Below are 16893 nucleotides of genomic sequence, written 5' to 3'. Positions count from 1 at the left end.
TTAGTACAGACGTTGCTGGATATTCACATGTAAATTCTCTTGCAACACAAGATAAGAGGCACACACCAGCTTGAACGTACCGCCATTAATACCTCGACACGGAGCCTTGTCTTACTGGAGATATGATTCGGCATTGTCTTTTCAATTGGTGATTGGTAATTGGTAATTTGTGAATTATCTTTGTCATATCACCTTTGTTCGACCCGACCATCACCCATCTTTTCAAACTCTGTCAGCTTTAGGAGGGTGAGCATCTGTTATCGTATTATCGTATCGTGGATTCAATTTCAATAACTCAGTGGGTTGGCGGGGTCCTGCGGTCTTCCAATTCGGGACTATTGAATAGGGTCACGGGTCACGGGTCTTTTGAACCTGCAGAAAAACCCCTGTATACCTAAAGCATGTAAGCTGCAAGTGCTTTTAGACCCTTGAGGTACGATTGGATAGAGAGCCTCTTCTACATACATATATGGACCCAGCTGGTAAGAAATCGAGATATCAATAATTGAATGGGCCAACTTGGGTAATAAATGCAAATTCTATCCTACGTCCACCGTTTAGGTAGTTTTGGATATTTGATGCATAAGTATATGTACAACATACAACATATTCAGGCCCGAAATGAACCCCATTTTGCCCGAGGCTAGAATCTCCTAGCGTGGGAGGGGTTGGGTACAGGTACACAATACCTATGACTACCTCTCTACATACCTGTATTCCCAGATACATTAGGTACCTCTTTACAGGGGTAAAAGGCCTGGGTTACGACAAAGCGGGAAAGAGGAAAGAGGAAAACCTTAAATCGGACTGCTAACCTGCTAACTTCTCCGAGGCCCATTGTTTTTAATCTAGTCCCTCATTTTTATTATAATGGAAATCTGGTCCCTCATCTTAAATGTTTGATTTCTCCATCTAGCCTTGGCCTCGACTGCCACCTATTCCTGTTTGGTTTCGTTTCTAGTTCGTCCATCACGAGGCTCGATATTGTACTCGGATAGACCTCGGCCAAATCCGCCTTTCATAGGTTTTCGTCTTGAAGAGTGGCCATGCTACTACCACAGACGATCTCTTAGCTACTACACTTATCATCAATATGGTTCCGCAGTACTTATCCAAACAGATCTGTTAGATCTGTTAAGTTCTTGTGGCTGGCAAATCAAGTTAGGTAACATAGCTCCTAGCTGCTTGATAAGTCAACTGAAAGACCAGAGCGTACAATATATCCTTTGGTGTATTAGTAGCTGATGTTAAGCTGCTTACCTCGTTATTCTTACGAGAGATCATGAGTCAAGCCACGCGCCGGAGATCAAAATATCACGAGCTCTCTTCAGCTCGATAGCACCCGGTACTATCCACCAGCAAACTCCATCGAATCCTGAACGACAACAGGGTTTGCCGGATCACTTTCTTCAACAGCCATAGATTCGAGTTCATCTTGTACCGCTCGAGGTTGATCTGTCATACTACTACCTAGTAGTAATAGTTTTAGGTGTCAACTGTTTAGTTCGAGGGAAGAAAGGGAGTAGGGTTTAAATGGCAAGCGACAATGGCCAGTCAGACGCCCCAGCGTCTCAAATAGATGAGGACAAGGGAAGTGATAGCGCGACACCGACTTCGCCTCCTCCACCTCCCATTCCTTCAGCAGACCCGAAATTGGTATTGCAAGCTCGAACACCGCCTCCGCTCCATACCGCGCCGAGTCCCTCCTCTCACGACCTCTTCAAACTATCCCCTATTGCGGCTCTTAAGCTGCTCGGCGCTAGTGTCGAAGCGCTTGTCCGCATTACAGGCGATATACCTCCGACACCCCCTCCCACGAGCCCAACCATTCCTGGTATGCGTAGTATGCAACGGGAGAAGGCGGAAATAGTCAGGAATCTGTCAGAAAAGAGCCTGGTTCGACTGCGGGAACAGGCCGAATCCCAAGCTCGGGCTCAAGCTCAGATTCAGAACCCCGGGATGGCGACACGCAACCAATCCATCGATGGCGTCCACCTTAAGAAGACATCAACCCCAGGGCTGTCAAAGAGCACCCCGGAGCCGTATATAATCATCGGCGCCAACTCACAACCGCTCAATCTTCAACACAGCGCTATTACGCGGAAATTCTTTAGCAAACAGCCCCCGCCGATTAGTATTGAGGATTATCTATTGCGGATACACCGATTTTGTCCCATGTCAACTGCCGTGTATCTCGCGACGTCGTTTTATATTTTCCGGCTCGCTGTTGAGGAACGGGCCATCGTTGTCACCCGGAGGAATTGCCACCGTCTACTTCTAGCGGGTCTGAGAGTAGCAATGAAAGCTCTTGAGGACTTAAGCTACCCGCACGCTAAGGTCGCTCGGGTTGGTGGAGTGAGTGAGATCGAATTAGCGAGGCTGGAAATTAGTTTCTGCTTTTTAACCAGTTTCGAATTGGTGATAGGAGAAGATACCTTGAAGAGTCATTGGGAGACGTTGAAGCAAGGTCGTGGCCTTGTTGGCTTCGAACTGGCACAGTCAGAAGATGATGCGATACCGACTTTAAAACTGGATGCGCCACCGAGAAAAGGGTGAAATCTGGATTTAAGCGGTTACTTCTAAGCAACCTTGCGATGTCGCGCTATCATTATATTCGGGGTGCAGTCTGGAAGAGAACGAAAAAAAAATCCCCGTCCACCGGACCAACCCAACACTTATTTTACCCCGGGTGTCGACTACTGCGCCTCCCTACTTTCGATCACTGGGACATTCTTTTTCGACTTGTATGTTCCTCGCCAATTTTCTCGCCACGATGCAGGGGAATAGGTCGTGTATGTGGCGTCACACATCAGGGGCCAGGCAACGTCCCCCCGTAGGGTTCGAATTGAGATGCTCCCCAAGCGACATTTATATATGCGGCTGTCTCGAGGCCATTCAATGTGACTAACCAACGGGTGAAAGTCGAACTTGTTTTTTTGACTTATCAGGGTACCTAAGGGAGGGGCGACGAAGGGGCGTTGCTGCGCGACGCGTACTTTAGGCAACCAACTTACGCGGGATTGTCGAATGTGTGGCCTGCTAAGCAGCGGAGACGGTTTTCGGTCGCGTATTGCTGAAGAGCGAAGATCTGGGGTCTTAGTGAGGTTATTTTCTACATGCGCATGGGATATATAGGGATTGCATTATTATTGGCGGCAAGTATTTTTCGAAGGGCATCATCGAGGAAGGGAGGCATACGTGGAGAACTCGTTCATATATGATACCCGAATCTTGTTACTCGTACATAGTATATTAAGCATCTTGCTCTATCAGTTAAGAGATTGTTTTTTCAAGAAGAATTTCAGGATTGCATTGACTGTCAACCTGCCGAGGCATATGTTACGAAAAATAAGGGTAGTAGTCATTTTCAGTTGATATCAAGGACGAGTTTATGATACCCTTGCTTTTTATCTAAGGCCATATTAAGCCATCGACTAATGGTTTGAAATATAAATAAAACGAAGTATCTCTTGTCTAAAAGATGTCATAGTGCATAAGCTTTTAATGAATCCAGCAAACTTCTTGCTCAAAGAATTAATTTATATGGAATGCGTGCTTCCAAGTAGATCGCTTTGCAGACAATTACGACCGAAGGGATAGCTATTCGAAGAACTTCCCTCGGACTCGCCCTGGCGACGTCTTTACAAAACAGGGGGGTAATGAAGGCGGGAAGACTAGGTAGTTCGGGCCCGGCCGTGACGGACCGGAAGGATTGATAGTTTGACCCGTCTAGTATTCCGATGATAGCCGCGCCGGACAGTATAGGTACCTGCCTTAGCCAAGATAAGGTGCTTTTGCGATACTAGAGTTGAAGTATTCAAGTACGGCGCACTGTGCTACTTGCACCTGCCTAAGCCGAATGTACAATATGTCAATATGTGCGATACGAGAATATTGAGACAGATACCAGTTTCCCTTGGAATTCTTAGAAGTAGCATAAGAGCACGTGTGGTACCGAAGCTCTATACCTCTACGGATATTCAAACTACCCCGCATTCGCGTTCATATTGCGAAATCATCCCACTTAGAACACCTAAACCACCTAAACCACCAAAACCACCTAAAGCTTCTTTAGCTTTCGCAACTAGACACATAACAACGACAACGCCAGCGCCAGCGCCAGCGAGGTCCACAATGTCTAAGGCGAATATCGATGTCGAGAAAATCCTTCAGGGGAAGTACCCGGCCAAGGCGCATGCGAAGCGCGTGGTCGAGTATATTAGATCTAAAATCCCCGATGCTACCGGTATTCTGTACCTGGAGGGACGATCAGACAAGCTATTGGAAGACAGCGACGAGTCAATTCCTTTCCGGTAAACCTATTCGAATTTTACTTTTCGAAGGGCGACGCTAACCGCGAAAGTTGTGCAGACAACGGAGGGCTTTCATGTACCTGACTGGTGTCGACGTTGCCGACTGCTTCTTTATCTACGATATCGCGACCGAGCACTCGACCCTCTTTATCCCTCCTATAGACCCGGACTCCGTTATCTGGTCTGGCTTGCCATTGTCTCCCGAGGAAGCTCTGTCGACGTACGACGTCGACGCTGTTCTTCCCTCTACCGAGCTCAACCCTACACTGGCTAGGCTAGGAAGCCCCCCCAATACCACAGTCTTTGCCATCGCCGATCGCGTCTCGGATGCCGTGACCTTCCTAGAGTTTACCAACAAAGATTTCACCGTCCTAGGCGAAGCCATTGACGAGAGCCGTGTCATCAAGGACGAGTACGAGATCGCTCTCATCAAGAAAGCCAATGAGATTAGCGGAGTCGCCCACAAGGCCGTCCTCGAAAGGGTGAAAAAGGCCAAGAACGAATATGAATTGGAGGGAGTATTCGTGGGCACGAGTATTTCTCAGGGGGCCAAGAAGCAAGCGTACCCCAGCATCGTTGCCAGTGGACGAGCCGCTGCTACTCTACATTATGTTCACAATAACAAAGATCTAATTGGAAAGGATCTGCTACTTTTGGATGCTGGTGCCGAGTGGAGTTGCTATGCTTCTGATATCGTGAGTGGCCAAATGCAGCATCTTTTTATTGCGTTATTAGATATTGATGAAAAGAAGAATACGTTAGACTAATGATATTTCAGACGAGAACCTTCCCCATTTCCGGAAAATTCACCGAAGAGTCTCGAGCTATTTACGAGATTGTTCTCCAGATGCAAACAGACACTATTGCCGCCCTGAAAGAAGGAGTGTCCTGGGATGAGGTTCACTTGTTAGCGCATCGGATCGCCATCGATGGCTTACTCTCTCTAGGAGTTTTAAAAGGAGACAGGAAGGAGATTCTCGATGCTCGGACGAGCACGGCATTCCTCCCTCACGGCTTAGGCCACTATCTCGGATTAGATACTCACGACACTGGTGGTCACCCCAACTATTCGGATCCCGACCCGATATTTAGATACTTACGAGTCCGGGCGAACCTCCCTGCTGGAAGCGTGATTACTGTCGAACCCGGTGTAAGTGAAATGAATACCTTTGCAAACTTACACCAGACTGACTTGGTAGATCTACTTCTGCGAGTTTATCGTCAGGCCTTACTTGAAGGACCCTAAACATGCCAAATTCATCGACGAGAAGGTATTGGATAAGTACTGGGATGTTGGTGGTGTGAGGTAAGTGAAAACGAGCTGTGGTTACTTTCTTTGTATGGGAGAAGAACTAACACGAATGAAATAGGATTGAGGATAACTTGCTCATCACGAAGGATGGTTCAATCAATCTAACTGATGCAATCAAGGACCCTGATGAGATAGAGAAGATCATTTCTAGCAGCTAAGTAAGGAATATATGATTTGTATGAGAAGGGACAAGTAGTTGACGAGTTGTGGTGTTGCCACTACTTCACAAGCTCTTCCCTACATTAATGAACAAAGATACAAATAGAAATATGATACCAATACGTCTGATTCTTTGGCATGATCTCTGGCTGATTAATTGCTACTCTTATAACATATTCCCACTCTAAAGGTTATTCATCTGTCTCTTATGTTGCACTATATATGAAATGACTATCATAGAAACAGGTAGCAACTGAAGTCTCCCCTCACATCATATTCCTAGTCAATGACTACAGCAATTTCCATCATACTAACATCCATCAACTCGAAAATATTTTCCTATTACCATTGACTCTATCCACTGTGCCTAATTCCTAATAGGAGAGCATAGTAGTATCACCAAATAGTCTTGCCAAAACACTTGCCATTCGCCAATGCACCAACCGGGCTATTTCCGTCATCTGCACCGCATCGCACGCCATCCGCCGACAGCACGGAGTGGTCCCAGTGGTTCGGGATCCCGCCGAAAAACTTGCATGTGGCTTGCAGATGCCCCCCTCCCCCTGCGCTATCGCCATAACGCAATTCTTCCCCCCCACGGCGTGACGCGCGCGAGCATGGATTCGGAGATGTATGCCCGGGATTCCATGCCGGACGGGAGGCGAAAACGGAGTGGAGGGTGGTGTAGGTGGGTAAGAGGAGAAGGCTGGACTGACTGACTGACTGGCTGGCTGGCTGCTTGATTGAATAAATAAAACTGCCGCGACCTTCCTTCTTCAGCTGTTTGGTGTAGTAATACATACATACATACATACCTACCTAACCTGCGTCTTTTACTTACTATTCGTATTCCGGTTGCTGGCTAGTACTAAGCCCCCAATCCCAGCCTAGGAAAGGGAAGGAAGCGAAAGAGGAAAACATGTCGCAGCTGCAGCTGGGCGTGCACGGCATCACGCTGGTGCCGCAGGGCACGGGGTACGGGCTGCTGATCGGGCTCGGGGTGGCCTTCTGCGCCGTGATCCTCGTGGCTATTAAGATCCAGCGCGCGTACCTGTCCGAGGACTCGGGGACCTCGGAGATGTTCATGGTGGCGAACCGGTCCGTGGGGATCGGGCTCACGGCGTCGGCGGTGTTTTCGTCGTGGATGTGGATCAACGAGACGGTGTTTGCGGCGGCTATGTGCTATCGGTTTGGGCTGGCGGTGCCGTTGGTGAGGACTTCTTTTTACTTGCTTGCTTATTTTCTTTTTCTGATGGGGGTTGAGTACCGGGTTTGGCTGTGGTATGGCTTGTAGTATATGTCTTAGGTACCTATATAGGCGGGAAGGAGTGGAATGGACAAGAGTATAAGCTAATATGGGTGATCACAGTGGTGGGCGACAGGTCTCTGCTTCCAGATCGCGCTGATGGCGGCGCTTGGAGTACTGGCTAAGATACGAGTGCCCTACGCGCATACGTCGCTCGAGATTATCAAGATGCGATATGGCAGGGTAGGGCATGTGGTGTTCATCGTGTTGAACCTGACTAACAACGTGTTTGGGTGTGCGTCTATGATTCTCACGGGCTCGCAGCTTATTTACGGTATTTCGGGCATGCATTTCGTTGCGGCTACTGTTCTCATTCCCCTCGGTGGTAAGTCATGCTCTTATTATACTTCTTAAAGAGACTAACTTACTGTTTGGCAGTGGTGCTGTATACCGCCGTGGGCGGCCTTAAAGCTACCTTCCTTACGGATTATATCCATACTACCGTCGCCCTGGTTCTCATCATGTACTTCACGTTAAGCATCCTGACTCATGAAGCCATAGGCGGGCTCGGGGGTCTTTACGACAAGGTGATGGCGACGGCAGCCGAGAACTACATCCCCGGTAACTTTGAGGGGTCACTTCTCACGATGAAATCTAAGGATGCTATCATTTGGGGCCTGATCCTCAAGTTTGGCAACTTGGCTCTTGTGGTCATGGACACGGCTTTCTGGCAGAAGTCTTTTGCCAGCGAGGTTTCTGCCACTGTACCGGGCTATAACCTTGCGGCCGTCGCTATCTTCGGAATTCCTTGGGGGCTGGGCACTGTTATCGGTCTGGCTGCGCGAGCTATTCACAATACCCCTATCTTCCCGTCTTATCCAGGCCAGTTCACGAGCGCCGAAGTCAATGCTGGACTTGTCATGCCGTACACAGTCAAGGCGTTAATCGGCGACCAGGGTATAGTCGCTTTCTTCGTGCTGTTGTTTATGGCGTTAACATCAACCGTCAGTTCGTCCATGATTGCTGTGAGTTCTATCCTGTCGTTCGACGTCTACAAGAACTATATAAATCCCAAGGCAAGCGACAAGCGGCTCCTGAGAGTGAGCCATCTGGCCGTGGTAGCCCATGCCATCTTCATCACGGGCGTCTCGCTGGCTCTTAACTACGGAGGTGCGGATATGACTTGGATCGGTTACTTCCGTCCTATCCTCTCATGTCCGGGCATCATCCCCTTAGCCTTGACGTTGTGCTGGTCCGGGCAGACGCGTCTCGCTGCCATCATATCTCCGATCCTAGGTTTCTTCACTGGTCTCGCTATATGGCTAGGTACAGCGCAGGCCCTGTATGGTACTATCAACTTAGAGACGACCGAAGCTGGACTGCCGGCATTATACGGAGCATGCGGATCGTTTTTCTCGCCGGCAATCTACTCTGTCCTGATCTCCAAGTATAAACCCTATAAGTTCGATTGGCGCGAGTTCCTGCGCATCGAACTTGCTGACGAATTCCGGATCGATCCCGATAGCGCATCGTCTGTAGAGCAATCGGAAGAGTCGTCGATCAGCGATGAGAAGAAAGATCCCGGTCAGAAAGATGGTGAAAAGCACCTCGCGCCTCCTGAACGTGTATACCTGTCCCGCGAAGCCCAGGCATCGTCTTCGGAAGAAGTGACTAAAGTGGCATCGCACAAACTAGAGAATGCTTCTGGCGATACAGAGAAGAAGAACCCGCCCAAAGCTACGATTTCGCCGCGAAATAACCCCACCGCAATCCCCCTCGACCAGATTCAACACCCGTTCAGCGAGGAAACACTGCGGGAGCTGCGGAGATGGTATCGTATCGCATGGGCCTTCTTCGTCTTCATCGTGCTAGTAACGTTCGTGGCGTGGCCCATGCCGCTGTACCGCGACTACGTCTTCACGAAGCCGTTCTTCAGCGGGTGGACTACCGTCGCTATTGCTTGGCAGTTCTTCTCGTTCCTTGCCGTTGCAGTGTATCCGCTGTACGATGGACGTCGCGAGATTGCTAAGGGTGCTAGGGGCGTGTGGAATACTACGAGGGGATATTTTGGGAAATCGGCCTCGGCATGATGTGGGATAATGAAGGGTTATCTGTAAGCGTGGGTTGGGGCTAGAGGGCAGGGGGGGATAATATTTTGGGCGGCCTTTTGATTTAGATAGATTAGTTAGGTAGATTATAAGTATAGATTCTGTGGTAAGGGTTAAATTTGTCGGCTTAGACCTGGTTACCGCGGATCACTTGGGAGGGAGCTATACAGTATTTGAACATTGAATAAAGCTGGACACTTCCTATGGCTTTCTACTTCCTATGGCTTTCTACTCCCTACGTTGGCTTAACATAATGTAAACATGACGTAAAATACGGTTATGAATTATAGACATTACTTTATTCGAGACATCAAGGTCATTATGATGGTATATAGGTACGCTTGAGATCCCACAAAATCTTGTAGCAACAGCATCTATTTACCTCCCACGGCGTCCAGGACGTGCCCTCAAGCTCTTCTTCATAAGCACAGACTGCTGCTCCTCCCAAACCCCGCCCGGCTTGTTCGTGTTGACATCGTACGTAGTATTTGCCGGCAGCACTTCCCATTGCATCGTGGAATTTCCCTGGCGGTATGTGCTCTTTTTCGTCCCCTGCGTGAGATACTTCAAGTCCACGATTTGTTTTCCGGTCTGGATGTCCTGGCCTTTGATGGCTCGCTCGAAGAACTCTAGGGAGGCTAAGGGCTGGTAGAAGGGGACCTCGTGGCCGCTCTCGTAGATTCGCGTGAAGCTGAACTTGCCGGATTGCTTTACCTGGCCGTGCGTTATGTTGTCGCTCGTGATTATGTCCGTATAGCCGGCTTTCGAGAACCCCGGCGCTGCAACTTCTTCTACCACAGCCTCGCTTCCGAGCCAGTTGCAGTTGTAGTCCGCGTCGCCCGCGTAGATTGCCACGGTTATGTTTTTGGAGATTAGGTAGCGGATATCTTCGATCGTACCCATCTCCCGGCCGTCGTCTCCGGTGCCGTCAAACGCCTGACCTACGGCGTCGCTGGATGCTGAGAAGTTGGTAAACGCGCCAATTGCGGCCTGCAGCTCCGCCGAGTTTAGGTAGTCGCTGTAGAATCCGTATGGGAACGGATCTGGCACGAGCTCCCGCACGTCGTACTCGTCTCGGCCGAGCACGTTGTCGTACACGGATTCGACCATGTTGGCGCAGAAGCTGTCTGCGCTGCTGCAGATATGGTTCAACCCAGTAGCTTTGCAGTCATTTAGCCGGTCGAGGCAGTTCCCGGGCCCGTACAAATTGTTATAGAACATGGATTCTATAGACGCGTTGAAGGGCGCATAGTCATAAGTGTTTCCGGGATAGACGGTGAAATTGTAATAGGCTTGATACTGAAGTATCGGATCGTACCACCCATTGCCGATCAGGACCGACTCCAGCTGGATCTCCTTCGTACCCGGAATCTTCTTGGCGTTCTGCTTTTCGATATAGGCATTGAAGACAGGTCCGTAGTGACCGCCATAGCTTTCTGTCGCGAAGTGAAAGCCGTTTCGCGAGTACTTGGGGAATGCGCCCATGAAACCCTGGAGGGTCTTCCAGAAATTAGGAGCAGCATTAGTAGTCGAGTTTGCAGTTAGCGTGAGATTCGGATAGGAATAGGTTCCGCACGAGCCAGCAGGCGCATAGTCTGGGCATGTAGCGTCTGGCACGGTTATAATGTTGCCGCCGGAGTACCAAGCGTTAACGGGCTTAGAATAAGAAAAGCCAACTTGAGTGGGTTGGTCGATGAAGAGCAGATTGCTCACGTTAGACCACGAGTAAGGGTTGTTGTAGACATTTCCGAAGTAATCGACACGGCAAGGGCCCAACTCCTCAAAGAGGCCGATCATAGAGCTCGAGCCCGGTCCGCCATTGATCCAAACGGTCAGCGGGGCCTCTGATGGATCCTGGTTGCGGGATTCGAAAAACCACCAGAAGATGTGTTCATCCTCTCCCACGTCGGCATATCCCGAGTAGCTCTTCACGTTAGGATCTAGCTCGCACGTCCCCGCGGGCACCTCTTTGTACCGAACTGGAACCTTAGCATAGCCGACGACTTCTTTGAGAGAAGTTGGCGGTGCAACGAACTGAGCCAATCCTTGAGATGCTGCAGCTACGAGCAACAACGGCCGCACGAAGGAAGACATGGCGAAGGCAATTGTCATGACGCGCGTAGGGAGCGGGAAGACAAGAAGGGAAGAGTTGACGGACGCCAAGTCACGATTTATAAGGAATGTTCGGTAGTAGCCATGATGATCGCCAGGGGGTACCTGGCTAGCTATGCTGCTACGTAGGCCGGCATGGGCACAGGCAATGTGCATGGATGAGTCTTACCGGTCTTGGATTTTCCTTTGTTGTCAATGGCTGTTCTAGGTAACGAGCCGTGGTATTGGGCTGACGCCATTGGTGGCACACTACACTACATCGTATCGCTATATTGCGCCGGGGCCTGCATGCTGTATGTACGTCGTCTAGCTTGAATAGGCATGCCATTTGTTTATCTGCTATCGTATCGTGCGGGGGTTCCTTAAACGAGGTTGTACTGGCTTAGATGTGGTTAGATGTGGATGGAGGTCGGCGGGACTACCCACGCGATAACGAGCGCAAAAAGCAAGGAACAGCTGTGGAGTATATTATCGAGATCATGCGTTGAGAGTCTTCCGGTAATGAGTTATACCTACCTAGGTTGGGCAATTCTTATGCTTATTTGATCTTACATGTCCTCCATGCATCATCTGCTTTCAGACATGTCTTAATAAGAGGTAGATTTATCTCCGACGGCACTCTACTATATCCGTGGCATACGGAAGTCTGTCACTCTTCGGCTTAAACCACGTATTGAGCTTAAAGACATATCGAGATATATAGGTATAATCACAATAAGACAGTCTGAAGGGAAGAACCGCAGGATTCGAGATCATAATTAGAAAATACTCGGAATAAAAAACGACATATTATCAGTCTAATGTATAAATTCAATCAATTCATGCATAAGTCCCAGACCCTCATCATCTATCAACATAATCCAGGAGGAAGCATCGTTCATCAAAAATTCGTCCAGATCCTCATTGTCCTTTTTCACTCGCGTGGACTTCTCTGATAAGAGTCTTCCGCCGACATCACTCTTATAAGTAGTGGTACCTAACGAAGGTGTAAACACATGGCGGAGGAGGGGCTGTGATATCACCCTCGTAGATGGTTTCACAGGATAGATCGGAATAGGAGAAACACATACTAAATCCCAAGCACTCCCTACTCCGGATTTTTTCCTTAATAACCCTAATCCACTAGGCTTACAGTAAGAGAAATAGAATCATGCCCAATATATTGCCTTCCAACACCTTGGCATTTCGTGCGGGCTCAAGTACCCTACCTGCTCCGGAAGAGCTGGAGGAAGTAGTTGTACTGGTAGTAGTTGTTCCAGAGGCTGAACTTATCGGATCCTGCTAATTTTATTAACTATGACATGCTAAAAGTGGCAATGAAGTGCGAGAAATGACTTACAAGAGTACCTACGCTTACAGTAACAGTGACAGTAGCAGGATCGGACTTCGTGCTTGTGGTGCTGGATATCGTTCTACGGCTGCTAGTTGACTTGACGGTGGCGGTGCTAATTGATCCTGATTTTGTAATGATGAGTGTCCCGCCGCTCGCGTTTGAAGAACTAGCCACGTTTGCCGTAGAGTTGGAACTCGCTGTACCCGTCGCAGCGGAGACAGGATCTACTGCTATGTCAGGCGTGTCTGTAGCAGTACCCGTAGTTGCATTAAGCTGAGTAGACGTAAGAGTGTTCGTAATATTCGACGTGAGAGTTATCGTTCTGGATCCCGATCCGCTAAGGGTGCTCGTCCTTGTGCTTGTAACTGTGGACGTGAAGGTTGTCCCCGGTGGATCTCCGTTGCTAGACGTAGAAGTGCCGCCTATGGAAACAGAAATTAATATCAGTGTATCCACACCGGTTGTTGTCAAAACAGAAGTAAACGTCGAACCAGAACTCGTGATCGTGTTTGTAACAGTAGACGTATAGGTTCTCGTTGTAGATACCGTTACCGTGTTTGCTCCGGTGCTACTTGGGTTCGTAGGTGTTCCCGTACTAGAGCTGCCTACGGTGCCTGTCCTTGTCCGTGTGAAGGTAGACGTCGCTACACTACCAGAGCTCGTATAAGTACTTGTGACGGTCGTCGTAAAGGTTCTCGTTGGAGAAAGACTCGAAGTTCCTGAAGTTGCTACAGTACTTGTCCTCGTTCTTGTAAAGGTTGAGGTGGCTAAGCTACCCGAGCTCGTATAGGTACTAGTCACAGTTGTCGTGTAGGTTCTGGTTGGAGAAGCTTCCGAAATTTCTGAAGTTCCTACAGTGCTTGTCTTCGTTCTTGTAAAAGTAGACGTCGCCACACTGCCCGAACTTGTGTACGTACTGGTGACAGTTGTTGTCAAGGTTCTGGTCGGAGAAGGTTCAGAAGTTCCTGCGGTACTAGTCCTTGTTCTTGTGAAGGTTGAGGTGGCTACGATGCCTGAGCTCGTATACGTACTTGTGAGTGTTGTTGTGTAGGTCGTTGGTGAAGTTGATATAGTACTTGTTCTTGTCCTTACAAGCGTAGATGTTACCGTGCTATCTGAGCTAGTATATGTACTCGTCGCAGTTGTCGTATAGGTTTTCGTTGATACTCCCGAATTGTTTGTTCTAGTCTTTGTGAACGTCGATGTAATCGTGCTACCAGAGTTGGTGTAGGTACTTGTGGCTGTTGTTGTGTAAGTCTGCGTTGGAGAGGCACTCGATATAATTGTTTCGGTCCTAGTGAATGTGGATGTGATCGTACTACCTGAATTTGTATAGGTGCTTGTGATTATTGAGGCGGATGGCCCTATTTCCGATACTAGGCTTGATCCCGTTATAGTATCCGTTCCTGTCAATGTAAAAGTTGATGTGAAAGTGCTACCAGAGCTTGTATATGTACTCGTGCCAGTCGATGTAAATGTATTGGTCCTTGTAGCCTTAGATGCCTCTATTTCTGTCGTCGTGAATGTCGATGTGAATGTATTGTCGGAACTAGTATAAGTTGAGGTGTATGTTATAGTCTGTGTCCCCGCTAAACTTGTATATGTTGACGTGAGCTTGGTTCCTGAACCAGTAGTCGAGCTTAGACTAGTTGATGTGGGGATACCAGTTGACGTATAAGTACTTGCTGATCTTGCGGAAGTCGAAGTTGAACCCCTTGACGAAATTGATGCGAGTGTACTTGGTCCAGAGGTAGGCCCACTGCTAATGAATGTGCTTGTAAATATCGCCGTACTCTGCCTGGCCCTAGTGCTAGTGAATGTTGAGGTATATGTTGTTAAGTCCACTGTGGTTTCTGTGCTTGTGAATGTTGATGTATATACACTCCCAGGATCCGAGATTGTGCTGATATACGTTGATGTATACGTACTAGGAAGAGTTGAAGAATATACACTAGTGATCGATGACGTGTAGGTGCTTCTAAGTGTGCTAGAAAATGCTGATGCATAGATGCTGGGTGCCGAGGTACTTATGCTATTAGTAAAGCTAGAAGAATAAGTGCTGAATGATGTATACTCGCCCGGAGTAGAACTTGATGTACTGTAAATAGAACTGGAAGAATACGAAGTGCCGAAAGTACTAGTGGATATCGTATTTATATTTGAAACTGAGCTTGGTATAGTAGAAGCAATGCGGGATGGATATGAACTTGCGAAACTATTGGTACTTGTAAATGAGTATGAACTTGAAAGGAAGCTGAAGGAACTACTCGAGAAAATCGAAGAATAGGTATCCGAATACGAACTAAATCCAGTACTAGAGAAAGTGGAAGGGTATGAAGTATAGGTCGAGGTGCCACTATTGCTGGACCAACTTGATGAGCCCGAAGTTGAGATGGTATTAGTTGTCCACGTGTTGGTGGCTGAGGAGCGGCTCATGTCAGTGTTAGTAAGACTTGAAGAGTACGGAGTCGTACCAGTACTAGTGATTACTGACCCGTATGTGTTCGAAGATCCACTGTATCCGCCGTAGTCTGAAGGCGCTTTTGTGGTTTGATAGCCGCCTTTAGTAGTATACGAAGAGCTATACGTAGAACCATACGTAGTATACGAAGGGGCATAAGTCTTAAAAATATTAGTCTGGAAGTGTTGTTGGATGTAGCTGGAGCATGGGTACCAGATTTGGATGTTAAGAGTATGAGAATATGAGATGGGGAGTAGTTAAGGGGGTCAAGGGGCGTATAAATGCTACTTACCGTTGAAGACCCATGACCATATGAAGTACACGTGCTGACGATAGTGCTATACTTGGTCTATAGTTAGCTAAGGCTTGACTCAATTTAATCAACGACTTCGAACGTCGTTATAAAAGAATAAGAACTGCTCAGGTAAGGAATTAGTAGATACTTACGACGTCTACCCATAAAGTGTTTACCACTGTTTCTGTAATCGTGTTTGTGACGACCTATTACAATTTGAAAGTCAGTAATGAATTTAACATATAGGCCATGATCTGACATAACGCTATATATTGTATCTTAGGCTGAAAAGCAGATACAGCTTTAGTGGGAGACTTACTACTGTCGCATAATCTGTTATAGTCCAGTAATCGGTCACGGTTGAGAAGTCTGTTATGGTTGAAGGCGCCCATGTACTTGTTTGAGTTGTGTAATAGGTGCTGGACTCTGATGAGGCAACGTCCTAACATGTATCTGGAGTTAGCAGAGTCTGATCAAAGACTGATTATGCTCTGTGATGACCATTCCGTCTTGCATTGGATATTAAACAAGCCTATCATGGGTAGCAAAGTAGGCCAAAGGCGTAAATAAAAGAACATTGACTTACAATGCAATTACCGAAGCCGAATGCGTTATATCCATGATTGAGAAAGCTCTGTATACCTGAGTCTAAGGAATGAAAGCCTCCGAAGCCGTGTCTGCCGTGGAAAGTACCGCCATGATTTAAGTGGTTCTTAATACCGTCGAACATTTCTCGTGTTGAGACTCGTACATTATTTACAGCACCTTGTATGGGGCGACATCCACACAACTGAGCAATTGTGTCTCGTCTGCCCACTAGTTGCGTTACGAGTGAACCAATGGATTGGTGAAATGGTTTTATAGCTGACTGTATGGACTGGAAATCCCCATCGCGAAGTGATCTGGCTGAGGCAATAGCAGCAGAAGTTGTCTTAATCGTAGAGGATAATGACTGGAATGCTAAGTTAAGATGATCAATAGTGCCGCCACTCCTCACACTTCGTATCGCGCGGTTTACGGTGTGGACCTGTTGGTTAGCCGAATGGATAGCATTCACAATGGAGTTGACTCCATGAGAGCCATGTGCGTTGTTTTGGCCTTCGTTATGAGATGCAACAGAACCATGTCCATGATTATTATGGCCGGAGCCATGGTTCGAATTTTTGTTTCCATGAGCTGCATTATCATGAGCGCCGACATGCCCATTATGATTGCGATTGGATCCTTCTAAATGATTGTTGGCATTGCCAGAACCAAATCCATGAACTCCTCCTAAGCGGTTTGCGAATGTAGCCACTATGTAAATAGAGATGGAGATTAGATAGAGGCTATGGAAGGATTTCATTGTGTCGGCCTTCCGAGATGAAATTGGGAAGGGGGATTATGAGAGAAAGAACGCAGTTCTTGATGGTTCTCTCATAGAGGCTCTTAGTTATTAGGCCGTTAAAAAGTAGCGATCTTTGAGTACTAGCTAGAAAAGGGGCACCAGAGCCCATCTGGTGGCCTTTTGGTCCTTTAAGACTCCTGTATAGACCGATGGAGTAGCACATTTTT

General features: G+C 47.8%; 5 protein-coding genes across 5 annotated transcripts; 3 read left to right on the top strand and 2 right to left on the bottom strand.

Moving 5' to 3' along the window:
- The first annotated feature begins 1131 nt into the window (after window positions 1-1131).
- F4813DRAFT_295666 (cyclin-domain-containing protein) lies at window positions 1132-2651 on the top strand. The gene has a single exon (XM_049240680.1). The coding sequence runs from the start codon at window positions 1534-1536 to the stop codon at window positions 2554-2556; it is 1023 nt and encodes a 340-aa protein (XP_049102456.1). The 5' UTR covers window positions 1132-1533; the 3' UTR covers window positions 2557-2651.
- Window positions 2652-3671: 1020 nt separating this feature from the next.
- F4813DRAFT_350088 (peptidase M24, structural domain-containing protein) lies at window positions 3672-5914 on the top strand. Its single transcript, XM_049242264.1, has 5 exons — window positions 3672-4313; window positions 4372-5008; window positions 5092-5463; window positions 5513-5619; window positions 5684-5914. Exons 1-5 carry the CDS (start codon window positions 3877-3879, stop codon window positions 5781-5783), a joined length of 1653 nt encoding a protein of 550 aa, XP_049102455.1. The 5' UTR covers window positions 3672-3876; the 3' UTR covers window positions 5784-5914.
- Window positions 5915-6893: 979 nt separating this feature from the next.
- F4813DRAFT_295652 (Sodium:solute symporter family-domain-containing protein) lies at window positions 6894-9169 on the top strand. The gene is made up of 2 exons (XM_049240679.1): window positions 6894-7415; window positions 7469-9169. The coding sequence occupies exons 1-2, from the start codon at window positions 7190-7192 to the stop codon at window positions 9118-9120; spliced, it is 1878 nt and encodes a 625-aa protein (XP_049102454.1). The 5' UTR covers window positions 6894-7189; the 3' UTR covers window positions 9121-9169.
- Window positions 9170-9516: 347 nt separating this feature from the next.
- Window positions 9517-11232, bottom strand: F4813DRAFT_379283 (alpha/beta-hydrolase; the record flags this gene model as incomplete). Its single annotated transcript, XM_049245438.1, has 1 exon — window positions 9517-11232. One exon carries the CDS (start codon window positions 11230-11232, stop codon window positions 9517-9519), a length of 1716 nt encoding a protein of 571 aa, XP_049102453.1.
- Window positions 11233-11892: 660 nt separating this feature from the next.
- On the bottom strand, window positions 11893-16684 carry F4813DRAFT_400681 (uncharacterized protein; the record flags this gene model as incomplete). Its single annotated transcript, XM_049248298.1, has 7 exons — window positions 11893-12544; window positions 12608-13596; window positions 14887-15205; window positions 15337-15387; window positions 15492-15545; window positions 15659-15781; window positions 15926-16684. 7 exons carry the CDS (start codon window positions 16682-16684, stop codon window positions 12455-12457), a joined length of 2385 nt encoding a protein of 794 aa, XP_049102452.1. The 3' UTR covers window positions 11893-12454.
- Window positions 16685-16893: the final 209 nt, after the last annotated feature.

Source organism: Daldinia decipiens (genome assembly GCF_022478715.1).
Source record: "Daldinia decipiens strain CBS 113046 unplaced genomic scaffold F4813scaffold_6, whole genome shotgun sequence".
NCBI classification, from domain to species: Eukaryota; Fungi; Ascomycota; class Sordariomycetes; order Xylariales; family Hypoxylaceae; genus Daldinia; species Daldinia decipiens.
The sequence above is the reverse complement of the archived record's forward strand: the minus strand, read 5'-3'. Positions and strand labels throughout refer to the sequence as shown.

What these genes read in the sequence shown, in the direction of transcription:
- F4813DRAFT_295666 (XM_049240680.1), top strand. Translation starts at nt 1,534, where the DNA reads ATGGCAAGCGACAATGGCCAGTCAGACGCCCCAGCGTCTCAAATAGAT.
- F4813DRAFT_350088 (XM_049242264.1), top strand. Translation starts at nt 3,877, where the DNA reads ATGTGCGATACGAGAATATTGAGACAGATACCAGTTTCCCTTGGAATT. An exon ending in GACGAGTCAATTCCTTTCCG is followed by an intron (nt 4,314 to 4,371) that starts GTAAACCTATTC and finishes AAAGTTGTGCAG; the next exon opens with ACAACGGAGGGCTTTCATGT. An exon ending in TGATTACTGTCGAACCCGGT is followed by an intron (nt 5,464 to 5,512) that starts GTAAGTGAAATG and finishes CTGACTTGGTAG; the next exon opens with ATCTACTTCTGCGAGTTTAT.
- F4813DRAFT_295652 (XM_049240679.1), top strand. Translation starts at nt 7,190, where the DNA reads ATGGCGGCGCTTGGAGTACTGGCTAAGATACGAGTGCCCTACGCGCAT. An exon ending in TGTTCTCATTCCCCTCGGTG is followed by an intron (nt 7,416 to 7,468) that starts GTAAGTCATGCT and finishes ACTGTTTGGCAG; the next exon opens with TGGTGCTGTATACCGCCGTG.